This window comes from Apus apus, chromosome 14 (genome assembly GCF_020740795.1).
Source record: "Apus apus isolate bApuApu2 chromosome 14, bApuApu2.pri.cur, whole genome shotgun sequence".
Classification (NCBI taxonomy): Eukaryota; Metazoa; Chordata; class Aves; order Apodiformes; family Apodidae; genus Apus; species Apus apus.
The window spans coordinates 17,006,872-17,019,774 of record NC_067295.1 but is presented as its reverse complement, the minus strand read 5'-3'; the positions used below and the strand labels follow the sequence as shown (position 1 = coordinate 17,019,774).

At 43.0% G+C, this 12,903-nt stretch overlaps 1 protein-coding gene across 32 annotated transcripts in view; it reads right to left on the bottom strand.

Moving 5' to 3' along the window:
• The window catches only part of MAPK8IP3 (mitogen-activated protein kinase 8 interacting protein 3), a 78,318-nt gene that overhangs the window by 49,595 nt on the left and 15,820 nt on the right, over positions 1 to 12,903 (bottom strand). For all 32 annotated transcript variants that reach the window (XM_051631661.1, XM_051631674.1, XM_051631662.1 and 29 more), the window contains exons 2-4: positions 3,011 to 3,131; positions 2,177 to 2,247; positions 1,350 to 1,441 (exon numbers count right to left, since the gene is read on the bottom strand). In XM_051631661.1, coding sequence (XP_051487621.1) covers positions 1,350 to 1,441; positions 2,177 to 2,247; positions 3,011 to 3,131 — 284 coding nt within the window. The remainder of the gene's footprint in view (positions 1 to 1,349; positions 1,442 to 2,176; positions 2,248 to 3,010; positions 3,132 to 12,903) is intronic.

Here is a 12,903-nt window from a genome sequence, read left to right as displayed (position 1 = left end):
GTAGCAGTAAGGAGCCACAGCAGACAGAGGTTATTTAAATGTACTATGCCCAGGCCTGCAATTTCATTTCTATCACATTATCCCAAAACCAACTGACATTCTGGTGTCAGACATTCACCTGTTACAAGTTACTAAAATATCTTAACTTATTCTTCCTTTATTCTTATAGTATTTCTTTATTCTATATTTAAAGTAATTTTAAAATAATTTCCTCATCTCCAAATCTTGCCCAATGCTCTTATCTTGTATTTTGTCATCCCTACCAGATGATACTTCAACAGCCTTCCTCGCTTTCCATTTGTTTTCATCTCCATGTCTCTGCTCACACTGCCCTTGTGTATAGTCTGACATGTCATCCTCACCCTTTTTCTTAGCCAAATGCCTCCCAAAGATTTTGTTTCTGAGTGAAGTTCAGTGATACTAAGCAGCTGAAGTTCACAAGATATTAACCAAGATCAGTTAGACAAGTGTTGCAAGAGATGAGAGAGGATGCTCCTTGCAGACACTCTTCTCTGGGTTAGACAGACAGAGCCTTCCTGTGTTAGACACCAACACACATAGTAATCTGTCAGACATGAAAATTTCCACAGAAAACATATTTATTATGGCTCAGTAAATTAATAGATTACACTTAATCTGAGCAGATTATGTGTTATGGGATCTATTAGTTCTCTAACCAGTATTTATGTAACATCACTTCCACTTCTCACCCCATGGGCAATGTTACATCAGAAGGAAAGTTAACACACCAGTTAAAACAGACAAAATCAAACAACTGCAACTTTTGTGCTTTAAACGTGTTCTAAGATGACAAAAAAATAGTTCTATATAATTAAATTCCCTACCACTGCCTTCTTTAAACAAAGGCTGGTTCTTACTGGTTTGGTGCTCTGCAAACGGTGGGGGTGGAGAGAGAGAAAAATCAATTCTGACTTAAAGAAAGCTTCCTTTGAAGGGCCAGAGGAAAAAAAAAAATCCTATAATGGCTAATGCACTGAATTGCTATGGGTTTGCTGGCTATCACACATACAAAGGCACACACACACAAATACTTTATTTGACACTTCCATCCATTTTATAGACAAACCCTTATATGCTACTGGAAAATATGTATTTCTCCAGAGGCCCCCATCAACAGCAGTGTGACAAAGCCTGTGCCTTGTAACAGAACACATAAAGCTCCTCCTCGTCAAGCCACAACTCACCCACAATCCAGTACAAAAAAACTTCAACTACAATCCATGCCCACAGGAAAAAATCCTGCTTCTGGTTTTTCTCTCTCAAATATGTACACTCAAGTTTGTAAGTTCCCGGATGGCATATGGTATCTGAAGAGATTATGGTCCTACCTTCTCCCAGGCAGACTACCCTCTGTTTGATTATTTCCCCCAACCTGCTGCATTTTGGATCGCTCAATGTGTTCTACATAGGTCTGGATCATCTGTGAGGAGAGAAAAACTCTTGAGCCACACTGAGGAGAAGAAAAGGAAAAAAGAAAACAAAACTAAAACCATTCTGCTGTTGGTTGATCTTCTCCAGCATCCATTTCCAATTCCCTTTATTTGCACATGCTCATCTTAAGCTGATGATATAAGTGAATGGGTTAATCTCACAGAGAACCTGATAGCAGTGTCTGAAACCACTTAATCTCCTAACAGAAGAGCCATGAAAGGTCATATCCAAAAATAACATGTCACCTGGAGGCTCACTGGCAGTGGGAGATGAGGTAGTGGGGCATGATCACAGAAGAGCTGAGGTTGGAAGGAATCTCCTGGGGTCCACCGGGTCAAATATCCCTGTTTGAGCAACCTACCTAGAGTAGGTTGCACAGGACCATGTCCAGGTGGCTTTTGAATATGTCCAAGGATGGAGACTCCACCATGTCTCTGGGAAACCTGTGCCAGTGCTTGCCATCCTCACAGTAACAAATTTTTAATGATGTTCAGAGTGAGCCTTTTCTGTTCTCATTTGTGCCACCTGCCTCTGGTCTTGTGCCTGGATGCTACTGAAAAGACCCTGGCTCCATCCTCTTTACACCCCCCACTCAGGTATTTCTTATGTTCCCAAAGTTCAGAAGCTCTAGTCATCGCTAGTACTGTAAAGCTGAATTCTTTGACATGACTCTACATTAGATTAAGAGTTTATTTTTTTTTTAAATAATGAGATGACATCCTACCTCTGTATGACGCTGATGTAGAGCATTATACTCTTTCTTCATTTCTGATTCACGTTCCTCCAGTCGTGAAACTACCAAGAGAAGATTCCAACTGTCAGCTAAGACCCATGAGACTCTCAAAGAAACTAAACACCTCAAAGCATATTTTGTTAGAAATTAATTTGCACCTACTGAACAAAACATACAGAAGCAGAAAAATGCACACTGTAGGATCTGGTTACCATTACAAACTCACTTCATGGGCACCTTCACGCTCCCCAAATGAGCAAAGTAGGTAGTGCAATAAGACCACAGAAGCAGAGTTCTTCAGCAGTAGCCTGGTGCCCTGTAAGTATTCAAGTTTGACAACAATTTCAATTATCCTCCAGAATGAGCATCTGTGGCTATCTGAGCAGCAGGAGTACTGGAATAAACACCAATGAGCTTTGAGGGGAACCTCAGCCAACAAAACCCAGCTACACATGTGAAGGAAGTGTTTGTAAAAATAAACAAATAAATATGATAGTTTAATAAGAAAAAAAATAGGAGGTTCTGTTCAGGGACATGGAGTAACTGGAAACCAGGTTCTGAAGTTTCACCAATGGCCCAAATCTTGCATCTGGAGAGACTGAGTATAGAGAAACACAAGGGAAACAATGATGCCTCTATGAAAGTAGTGTGGATACATCCCATCATTTAGAAGGCTCAGAATTTTATACAAAAGGGATAACCAGACATTTCCTTTGTGTAAATTACATTAAAAAAACAAAAAGCATGAAAAACATTTTCTAAGTAGCAGCATGTATGTGTGAAAGGCAAAGTGTATTATCATTCCCAGTGTACAACTTTGCTTACTCTGATCTGCATAGTTTTTGGTCTTCAGCTCCAGCTGTCGAGTCTGAAATTCAAGGTGTTCCACTTGGATTTGTAATTCTTTCTTCTCCTGTTCCAGTGCATCTTCAAACTCTATAAACTTCTGAATATGAAAGAAGCAGAGAAAGAGGCACAGATGAGGAATAAACGTAAAATGCACTTGCCCTGCATGACTTCTTCTCCTCACGAAAAAAGAAAAATTGAGAGAATATAAATTACAAAATAGGAAATACTAAATGTTAAGTACTGTAACTAGTACAATAACATTTCATCAAGCTGAAGAAACTATGAAGAAGTATTAGGTATCTTTAATGTAAAATTAATATACAAACTACAGTCCAACATGCGTTATCCAAACCAGCACAACTCTATCATAATCTTCAATAACCTTGTTCTTACTTGTTCCACCCTGACTTTTGATTCATGTTAATTTGATGTCAGATTAGGGCAAATTCTACTTCTGTGGTAATATATTTACAAATACATACATCAAAAACCTTCAGACCAATTCTATTTGTGCAGTTTTGGAAAGCTTCACCTATAACTCACATGGTGGTTAAGTTTTGCAGTAATGTGCAAGTCCTTTGGAAAACACATCCACAGCTCCAGGCAGCTGTGAGCAACCTCTGCACCCAGGGACAGTGACCTGCCACAGCAGCAAATGAATGCAGGAGATGAGGGAAGGAGGAGGGAAACAGGCAAAGGCGGAGATTCTCACAGTAGAATTCAACCAGTTTTTACACCTAGCAAGAAAAGCCTTGGCTTGCTGCTCTTGATGAACAGGGAAGGGAAGGGACCAGCTTTGCTAACTCTCACTAGCAATACCAAAGGGGCAGCTGTGCACATAGCAGTGTGGACTTCTGCACTTAACACCGGGCTGAAGGAAAGATTTTTAGATATTCACAATGAAAATGGAACAGAAAATACCTAATTTCAGGTTGTTATTTCTGTAAAATGTCACTTTTGACCTGGGAGCTTGAGACATTCTCTGCTTTGGATACCAGAATTTGCAGCAGAGAGAAGTAAAATGTGCAACACATGATTTAGCTCCACTGCAGTGAATTGGTATTGCACATTACTCTCAAAAAGAGTTGCTTTCATGAAACATGTTCCACGGAGTCCCTGGAAAGTAAATAGCATCTTCAAATCTCTGCCCATCCTTAGGCAAGCCTGGTTCTTGCACTATAGATGGTGAAGAGGGATTTTCAGCACAGAAGACTAAGACATATCCATACCCATAACAGCCCATGATCCAGGCCTCCAGGCTCAGAAGCTGAACTGGGTTTAGTAACCGTCCTGACACAAACTTGTGGTAAAATCCATAGGGCTCAGAAAACGTATGCTCTGTTAACCACATACATCCCCCCTACAGCAAACCAAGCCTAACACACAGTCCCACCATGCTTCCCATGGCATAGTGTAGCAAAGCTATCTTAACCAGCTTCAGAACAAGTCCTATCTTGGCCTTACAAACCCAAAAATTACTCTAAAACAACTACATCCAAGCAAGCCAAAACAAGAGAGTTGTCTGCACCAATCTGTCCAGTTACTAAAATACAAACTCATCACTTGAGCCACAAGAGCACGACTGGTGTTGGGAGCAGACCTGATTGCAGAGCAAGAAAGAGCACGAAATGAAGCCAAGATGGCTCTAACCTACCTTTAAGATGTTTACAGAACAAGAGGAGCCCACAGGAGGCAACTCAGGGCCATGAGGGGCTCATGAGGGTGCTCTGCCCCTGGCCCTGCCTCTCTTGCTCTCTGTTTGGTCCCAAAATGTTCCTTAGGTTGAGCTCCATCAGATTGACATGCACATCAGCTGCCTGCAATCTCTACAAGTACGAATACTGGGGAAGAAAAGCCTTCTCTTACCCCCCTCTGTTCTGCAAATAATGCCATCCTGGCAATTTTAATTTAACAAAGAAAAGACTCATTGTACTCTAAAAGAGACAGGCTACGGTGAAAATAATGTTTAGGTAAGACTCCCAAGGAAACAAATGCATTTTAAATGCACAGTAAGATTATTTTGATAAATTCTGCACGTGGAACTATGCACAGTATTTAACTCCGTTTTCAGGATAAGCCATGTGCACATTGCATATTGCTCTTACTGGAATAATTAGCAGTGACACTGGAGCCCTCATTATGTTCATGAACTGGACCTTCCCTTTGTAGATGACTGAAAGGCTTCATCGTTTATTATTCCTGCAGACTTTTAAAACTCTTCAGTAAACTGACCTGAACAATGAGTCAGTTTCCATTCCTACATACCTGTATTTATAGAAACAATCAAACACATTTTAGCCATGTCTCATTTTCTTGTACTCTGTACTCTGCAGTGCTCTTAATCTTTCATTGGCTTTTCACTTTCTTTTCCTTCCTGCTCAAATGTATTGCAATAAGGGCTTTTACCCCTTATGGTTGTTTTCCAGCAGTATTTTCTAGAAATAACAGAAATGCCAGTATCTTTCTTCCACTATAAAGGAGTAACCTTAGAGGCTAAACATGTATTTTTTAATTAAGTTTTAAGACTGTACAAGATTTTAGATTTTTACATGGTTTTTCCTCTGAGATGTCAAATAAACATTGAAATCACTAAGTCACTCATAAATATCCAGCAATCTTTTTTATTAATTTTAATAAATTCATAAAGCAATCTGCTTAATATATTTTCAGGCTTATTCTTGAAACATTTTCCAGAATGATAATATCATTTCAAAATGAGCAAAAAGGAAAAAAAAAATAACCCAAACCAAACTAACAGACACAGCTACACAGACCTAGAGAAGCAGCAGTTTAACTGAGGACTGAATGAAGCTACACCAACAAAAGAGCTATTTTCCGGGAATGATCTCCATTTCCTTGCAGGGTTTTGTGAAACCACTCTGTGCTAAAACTTGATTGATTCATACTTTTAATTACAGCCAAGGGCTGAATCCCCATCACGTTGCACTGGCTCAGCTTTCACTGCCCTCTCAGCTCGAGATGCCCTCCTGCTCCTAGTTCTCCATCCATGAGCACGCCACCAGGCAAGGTAGGAATGAGGCTTTTAGCAGCAGTAAAAATGAATGGACATTAAGGAAAACATTCAACTCAACAGTAAATTAGGAAGCAAAAGAAGCCCTATTTTATTTCCACTATGTAGGTCATCTTTAATAGGATTCCTGGATTTGATACAGCTGTTTTAATTCAGAGGAAACTGATGGAAAGATTAAACCTTCTACAAATATGGTTCAGTCTCCTTATTCAGTCCCATCTATTTTGCAACCTTGAAGTAACCAAAGAAAACTAAAAATCAATTAACCATTTGGAGAAGAGAGAGATATGGAGACAACATTAAAAATTAATTTTACCCTAAGTATTCTCAGGGAAGGACCACATTTCAAATGTACTGCAGTATATCCTGGCCTGTCTGCTGAAGAGATCAGGTGATGACAGCTGAGCATGGGGACCCAAGGGCTCTTTGCTCTGCCTATCTCTGCAGCATGTTTTAGCTGGTCCCGCATCAGAAGCCATCTCACCTGAGGTTTTCCCTGTGCATCAGAAGGGCTGAGAGCAGGAAAAATCCCAAATCCAGAGAGGAGTGAACAGTCACACCAGCGGGATGGGGAGGAGAGGTTTCAGAGCCAGGGCTGTCCCCGCTCCTGCCTGAGTGCATGCTGCCATTGCCGCTCACCCTTCATGCTCCAAGGGAGCTCTGCTCAGCTGCTGTTTTTTTTTCCAGTAAGCCAGCGGCAGATACTTCATACAGCATTCAGGGTAGCCACTAACAGCAGCAGAGATTGAAATGACCTTGCTCAGGAAGAGAAACACATCCACAAGCACAACTAAGCGGCACCCAGAGTTTGTGGAAAACACGCACTTCAGGCACATTTGTATTTCTGAGAACAACAGCCTCCAGAGACAGCAGAGACAGAACTTCATCTACAGCATGATGTAGTACCATGGTCCTCCAGCTGCAGCTCCTGGGCCACAGGATTTGGCCATAGATGGCCCAGCCAAGTAGCAATGTCCGGGCTGGTGACCATCCTTCTCCTGCCCCAGCTCAACCTGCCAGGTGTCCCCTCGCACCCAGCACACGCCCCTGCCATAGGGTGCTTGCTCTCTGCACCAACGCTTGCCTTCCCATGCTGCTAGAAACTCATACTAGGGCAGGAGAAACACAGAACACAGAATAAAGAACCTTTTTTTTTTTATCAACCAGACTCACAGAGACAGTTATGCTTCAAAATCAAGTACTTATTATTGAGTGAATGCACCTGAGTAAATAAACATCCACAGGCATTTCATATTTTCCATTTCCTTCAGAGAGGAGATGAGTACAGTCCTGGCTGTGGGAATGCTCTCAGTAACTCGAACAGGACCAAGATTTCAACCTGGCCTTTTAAACCTCCAAGAAACAAACAGGCAGAAGGGACACTAACTTGAAAGTCACCAGCTCATCTGAATATTTTCTGTCTGCAATATTTACAAAATGCACTGAAACAGTTAAAACAGAAAAAGATTCCTTCTGTTTTACTCTTGTTTCTTGTGTTTTTCACCCAAGTTTGTGCAGAGACAATCCTATCAAAATGGTGCAGTTCAATGCACAAAGATGAAGACCTGTGCCTCTGTGGGTGCCAACTAAAATCAGCAAGCAAAAGAATATTCACACGAATCAAATTCATTCTTCTGGCCTCAGAAGCAGTACAAATTCCACTGACTTACTGAAAGAAGATTCTGCAGATAATTCCCTTGCTTCAATATAAACTTAGATATTTAACAGGGTAAGACTGGGCCAAAAAAGCCCCAAACAGCATGGCCTTAAAGTCTTTTCAGAGACATCTTAACATAACTGAGATGTACTCTGCCTCAAATTAAAATGCCCAGACTACTAAGTATAAAAACTGAAATGCAAATTTGCTGGCTGCATTCTTTCACTTCAGTGCTGCCAAGAGGCCAGGAAAAATACAGTGCTAGCAAAGAATCATGGGCCTAACTTGGTGCTACGAGCTGCCCTGGATTTGAAGGGGTTTCTCATCTGCAGAGCCAGGTGCTGCAACTGATTTTCTCTCATGGTTTCACTGCACGGAGCTCTGTTCTGACCCACATCTCAGTGATTTCAGAGCTTCCACCTCCTTCTTTATGGAGATGTAGTAAAGACATGTAGAAAACAGAAATAAAAAAGGACCAGATAATGCCACTGATGGTTAAGAAAAAGTAGTTTGTTTGGGTTATTTTTTTGGATTCCACTATGACAAAGAAACAGCCCAGACTCCCAGCAGTTCTCAAGAGCAAGGCTGACCACAGTGATTAATATTTTTACTATTTTTAATAATCATAACTATTTTTTCCAGAGTTCCTATGCTTGGTTTCAAATAATGATTTCTGAATACAAACAGTTAATCACTGCAGTGAGCTAAGGAAACTGGAGTATGAAACTCCTATATATAAAATCAGCCACGTGGATTTTTTTACTGCTAGCCTCTATCCCCAGATTTCAAGTAGGATAACTGGTCTAATAACCCAGGATTATGACAAACAACAATGGCTCACACACTAGTCTTTACAGGGAAAATATTTATCATTAAAATATCTTTACATGGAACAATGAGTGATCCCTCTGAAAAGCACTGGTACAATGCAGACTGCTTGGCTTCCTGCTTTGCTGCCTTCTGCAAAGGAAGGAAATCACTAGAAATAGTACCTAAAATCAGAAATCATTACATCAGTGATAATTCAAGCAGAGAGCCAGAGATGCCCATATACGCACAAATCTTATCCCGAGGGAGCATCAGGGCTTCAGTCTCAGCCCCATCCCCTTATGCCTTTGCTGCTGGGGGTACAAAAGCAGCACCACATAAAGAAGGGAGGAATACACAGCTGGAAGAGACACCCACCAGCAAATAGGTCTGCTGGTAAAGTGGGAAAGGGCTCAAGTGGACACTTCTGCAGGAAGCCCTCAAACAAGGGAGGTGACACTGGTGGTGGTGTCCACCTCACAAGTTCCTCACAAGTTCCTCACAAGTTCCTCACAAGTTCCTCACAAGTTCCTGGCAGCACCTAATTAGCTGGCAATTTAGGGAGTTGAGTTGACGGTATTTTGTCTTAGAGAACCATAACAAAGAAAGAGGCCAACTCCTGGCTATTTAAATTCATCTTGTTCAAAACCAAGCCTCCAGTCCCATTATCAAGCCCACCATTGAGTTTTACAAGCCACTCAAGATGAAGACCTTGTTCTGCTCTCTTAACAGGAGCCATTTCACTCAATGGCAACTTCAGGAAGAGAGATTACTTCATCATGAAGCAGATGCCTACCATGTAGTATTTGACACTCAAAACAGCAAGTCACACTTTGTTATTTTTGCTCCTGTACAGATAATGACCACAGTTGGATACCAACAATGCCTGAGCTTCAGGAACAGAGTGTGAAATCTTTTCATTTTGACAATCAGAAAAAGGATCCTTAAACTAAGCCAATTCTCAGGATTATTGTGCTCATCAGGGAAATACCTTCCATTTTCCACGCAGCCAGTTTTAGAAGAGCATTACAGAGCTCTGTAAAATGCAACAAATAGTTTAAAAACTATGAACAGATGTTCAGATTTTTATCCTTATAGGCATTTTATTTAAAGACAAGTCATTTATTTAGTAAAACTGAAGTAAAAGATTAAGGAACTGACTCTTACCTAACTTACATCAACATTAACTTGACTCTATTAAAATGTTCCTAGTTTCTACCAAGAAGAGAGGCAGCACAGACATATTTAGTGTTTCCCTGGTGAAAACAACTGTTTTGCAAATGTTTAAAGCAGCTCTCCCTCACTGGTCTTAACAGCTGAAACATACCCTCACGCAAATAGAAAAATGCAGCCATCAGCCCACACACAGAGATAAAAGCACACCTGAATTTCCAAACATGACATGACTTTTAGAAATCTTCTGGCTCCCTGAGAGCAGAGTTTCCAGGATGAAACTCTGCGGAGTGCCAAGGATGGGGGTTAAATAGATAGCCCAAGCTCAAGTGCATCTACTCTAATGCACGTAGCATGGGCAACAACCAGGATGACCTGGAAGCCCTTGTGCAGCAGGATAGCCATGACACAGTTGCCATCATGGAAACATGGCGGGATGACTGTTAAAACTGGAATGCTGCAATGAATGGATATAAGCTCTTTAGAAGGGATAAGCAAGGAAGGAGAAGCGGTGAAGGGGCTCTGTAAGTCACAGTGTTTCAGTTGTATAGAGCTCGATTATAGTGATGATGACGTTGAGTGTTTATAGGTAAGTATGAAGTGGAAGGTGAATAAGGCAGATATGGTGCTGGGAGTCTGTTATAGACAACCCCACCAGGACCAGGAGACAGATAAAGTACTCTACAAGGGGCTGGCTGAAGTCTCACAATTCCCAGCCCTTGTTCTGGTGGGGGAATTCAACCTACCTTATGTCTGCTGGAAATACAACAAAGCAGAGAAGAAAGAGTCTAGGAAGTTCCTCGAGTGTACAGAAGGTATCTTCATGACACAACTGGTGAGACTACCAGGGGAGGTGCCTCGATAAACCTCCCGTTCACAAATACAGAAGGACTAGTGGGAGATGTGGTGGTCAGAGGACGTCCTGGGCATAGTGATCACAAAATGGTGAAGTTGTCAATTCTTAGTGATGTAAGGAGAGGGGTTAGCAAAACCTCCACCTTGGATTTCTGGACAGCAGACTTTGGCTTGTTCAGGACATTGGTTGAGAGTTCCTTGGGAGATAGTCCTGAGGGGCAAAGGGGTCCAAGAAGGCTGGACGCTCTTCAAGAGGGAAATCTTAAAGGCCCAGAAGCATCCCATGTGTCCCATGTGTTAAAAGATCAAAGGGCAGGGAAGACAGCCAGCCTGGCTGAGCAAGGAGCTTTTGTTGGGACTTAGGAAAAAAAGGACAGTTTACCACCTTTGGAAGAAGGAACAGGCAACTAAAGAGGAGTGCACAGATCAAGTCTATGTGGCCTGATGGAATCCACCCCAGAGTGCTGAGGGAACTGGCAGGTGAGCTCACTAAGCTTCTCTCCATCATTTATCAACAATCCTGGTCAACAGGGGAGGTCCCAGATGACTGGAGGGTGGCTTATGTGACCCCAGGAAGGGCTGGAAGGAGGATTCAGGGAATGACAGGTCTGTCAGTCTGACCTCCATACTGGGAAAGATCATGGAGAGGCACATCTCAAGTGACCTCACACAGCAAGTGCAAGGCAGCCAGGGGATCAGGGCCAGCCAGCACAGATTTATGACAGAGAGATCTTGCTTGGCCACACTGATCTCCTTCTACAACCATGTGACCCACCTGCTGCATGAGGGGAAGGCTGTGGACATTGTCCACCTGGACTCTGGTAAGGCCTTTGACACCATTTCCCAAAGCATCTCCTGGAAAAGCTGGTGAATCATGGCATAGATAAGTGTTCTCTTCACTGAGTACAAAACTGGCTGGCTGGCCGGGCGTTGAGCGTTGTAGTAAACAGGGTCAAATCAGGTTGGGGGCTGGTCACCAATGGTGTCCCATCAGGGCTCAGAGTTGGGGCCAGTCCTGTTCAACATCTTTATCAATGATCTGGATGAGGGGATCAAATGCACCCTCAGTCAGTTTGCAGACAACACCAAATTGGGTGGCAGTGTTGATTTGCTAGAGGGTAGGGAGGCTCTGCAGAGGGACCTGTACAGGCTGGATCGATGAGCCGAGGTCAGTTGTGTGAAGCTCAACAAGGCCAAGTGCCGGGTACTGCACTTGGGTCACAATAACCCCAGGCTAGAGAGCTGCCCAGCAGAAAAGGGCCTGGGGGTGATGGTGGACAGCTGGCAGAACATGAGCCAGCAGTGTGCCCAACGGCATCCTGGCCTGCAGCAGGAACAGCATGGCCAGCAGGGAGTGATGGTGCCCCTGTGCTCAGCACTGGTGAGGCTGCACCTTGAGCACCGAGATCAGTTCTGGGCCTCTCACTAGAAGAAGGACACTGAGGGGCTGCAGCGTGTCCAGAGGAGTTACCAAGCTGGGAAGGGCCTAGAGAACAAGTCTTATGAGGAGAGGCTGAGGGAATTGGGGTTGTTTAGTCTGAAGAAAAGGAGGCTGAGGGGAAACCTCATTGCCCTCTACAACTACCTGAAAGGAGGTTGTAGGGAGGTGGGAGCTGGCCTCTTCTCCCAAGTGGGTAATGACAGGACCAGAGGAAATAGCCTGAATTTGCGCCTGGTGAGGTTAAGATTGGACATTAGGAAGAAATTCTCTACTGAGTAACCAGGCACTAGAACAGCTGCCCAGGCAGGTGGTTGAGTCTCCGTCCTTGGAGGTGTTCAAGAAACGTGTACATGTGGCACTTCAGGGCATGCTCTAGTGGCCAAGGGTTTTTGGGTTGTGTTTGTGTTGGTGGGGGGTTTTTTGTTTGGTATTTGGGGGGGAGGGGGGTGGTTTTGGTGGTCGGGAGACTTTTTGTGTTGATGGTTGGACTCTGGGATCTCGGAGGTCTTCCCAACCATGCCGATTCTGTGTGATTTTGTGTGTTTGATTCACAAACAGGTTAAAAAAGGGACATTTCACCTGATAATCACTCATCTTGTTCTTCAACACCCCAAGGTGACAACCCATGGGTTTGAGGGTGGTCTGAGTAAAGCCCGTCCTTTCTCCTGGAAGGCCCTTGCCTTCAGAAGACCCTTCTTCAGGTGACCCAGGTCAATCCCAGCCAAGGCACCTGAACTCCAGATCCTCCTCCAGCCTGGATGCTCCCCAGTGGTATCAACATGCAGCGAAATCCAAACACATCTGTAATCCATGAGAGACCCCAAACAACAACTGTTACACAAGAAAATACACCATCAGTAAGTGTAAATTCTAATAATAGCACAAATCCTCTCCTTCTCAGAAGA